Source organism: Corylus avellana, chromosome 1 (genome assembly GCF_965113065.1).
Source record: "Corylus avellana chromosome 1, dhCorAvel1.hap1.2, whole genome shotgun sequence".
NCBI lineage: Eukaryota > Viridiplantae > Streptophyta > Magnoliopsida > Fagales > Betulaceae > Corylus > Corylus avellana.
This window is the reverse complement of record NC_142490.1, coordinates 6,537,398-6,539,036: the sequence shown is the minus strand read 5'-3', so window position 1 is coordinate 6,539,036 and position 1,639 is coordinate 6,537,398. Positions and strand designations below refer to the sequence as shown.

At 48.0% G+C, this 1,639-nt stretch overlaps 1 protein-coding gene across 1 annotated transcript; it reads right to left on the bottom strand.

Moving 5' to 3' along the window:
- Positions 1 to 1,324, bottom strand: EMB3119 (Ribose 5-phosphate isomerase, type A protein). Its single transcript, XM_059582079.2, has one exon. It carries the CDS (start codon positions 1,090 to 1,092, stop codon positions 241 to 243), a length of 852 nt encoding a protein of 283 aa, XP_059438062.1. The 5' UTR covers positions 1,093 to 1,324; the 3' UTR covers positions 1 to 240.
- Positions 1,325 to 1,639: the final 315 nt, after the last annotated feature.

The window sequence follows — 1,639 nt, the reverse complement described above, 5'->3', positions numbered from 1 at the left end:
TTAAACGTTAAAAGCCCAGAAGGCATGACAAAAAATATATTAGCATGTAAACTTCCATTCTCGATTATTTCACTTTATCCCATTTCCATTACTTAACATTATTTCTATTCGGGTGATCCAATTCAACGTGCTCTTTTAATTCCAACAAGCACCCACATTACCCATCTAAGAGTCACAGCAAATGAGGCCAAAATCATCAACAAAAAAAAAAAAAAGATGAACAAGAATCACACAAAAATCTCACTTAGTCGTCACCTCCACACCATTCTTTCCGGCAATAATGACCGCGGTGGCCATATTCAAGAACAACCCATGTTCCACAACCCCTTCGAAAGCCGAAATCTCCTTCCCGGCCGCCAAGGCGTCCTTTATCGGCGTCTTGAAATACAAGTCCACTATGTAATTGGAATTATCAGTTACATAGGGCTTCTCATTCTCACCCAATCTCAGCTTTGCCTCAACCCCTTCTTCCTTGAACAACTCCTGCAGCCTTATCAGGTTGTACTTCCAGCAAAACTGCACCACCTCGACCGGCATTGCTAACCCACTTCCACCGAGTCCCTTCACCAGCTTCGTGTCGTCCGCCACGACCACGAACTTCTCCGAGGCGGCTTCCACCATTTTCTCCCGCAAGAGCGCTCCGCCGCGGCCTTTGACGAGGTTGAGATCCGGGTCGACCTCGTCCGCGCCGTCGATGGCGAGGTCAAGGCGCGGGTGGTCGTCGAGGACCGAGAGAGGGATACCCAGTTGGCGGGCTTGCTCCTCGGTGCGTTTCGAGGTGGGGATTCCGACGATGTTAGATAGCTGGCCGGTCTGGAGGAGGTGGCCGAGCTTGGCAACGACGAAGGCGGCGGTGGAGCCGGTACCGAGGCCGAGGACCATGCCGGGCTTGACATACTCGACGGCCTTGTCGGCGGCGAGCTTCTTGAGGTCGTCTTGCGTGAGGACTGGAGCGGAGAGGGCTCTGATGGAGATGGATTTGCGGGAGTGGGTGCGTAGGTAAAGGGGTTGTGGGGTGCGTTGGATAAGAGGGCTGGAGGTGTGGTGGCGCAGGGAGGAGAACGAGGGGGAGAGGGATAAGGAGGAGGCCATTTTTGAGTGGAGATGAGAAACAAGAGAAATGTGTGTTTGGGTTTGTTTTGTTTTGTTTCTTCTCTTCTATCTCATGAGTTTCTTTCTTCCTTACTTCTACGAATTCAATCTATCTCCTTTTGGTTGGTTGGTTGGTTTTTGGTGTGGTTTTGTGTGTGCGCTTGTCGGATTGGTCTTTTTGCAAGAGACTATGAAAGTTGAAAGAGACTTTTTGTTGTTGTTGGGTAGGTGGTGGTCGGGGTGGCTGTGAAGGGGGGGATTATTTGGTGGATGATGGCTTTCAGTTCTCCACCTTTCTCCTCTTGATTTTTTTTATTTTTTATTTTTTTATATCTCATTCTATGTTGCCGTTTTACTAGTAATTCAAACAACTTTGGCTTTGAAAAAAAAAAAAAAACCCTTTGGGCTTAGGGTTGTGATCCAAAACTTGAGAATTTGAAGGCTATTTCATGGGCTTTCTTTAGAGAGCTAGCATTATACTTACCCCTAATTATTTCTAACTAGGGTTGAGCCTTGACTTTCTCTGGCTGGTTGACTAACCGCCATC

Bases quoted from the DNA above. Each gene is read 5' to 3' on its own strand.
- EMB3119 (XM_059582079.2), bottom strand. From the start codon at position 1,092: ATGGCCTCCTCCTTATCCCTCTCCCCCTCGTTCTCCTCCCTGCGCCAC.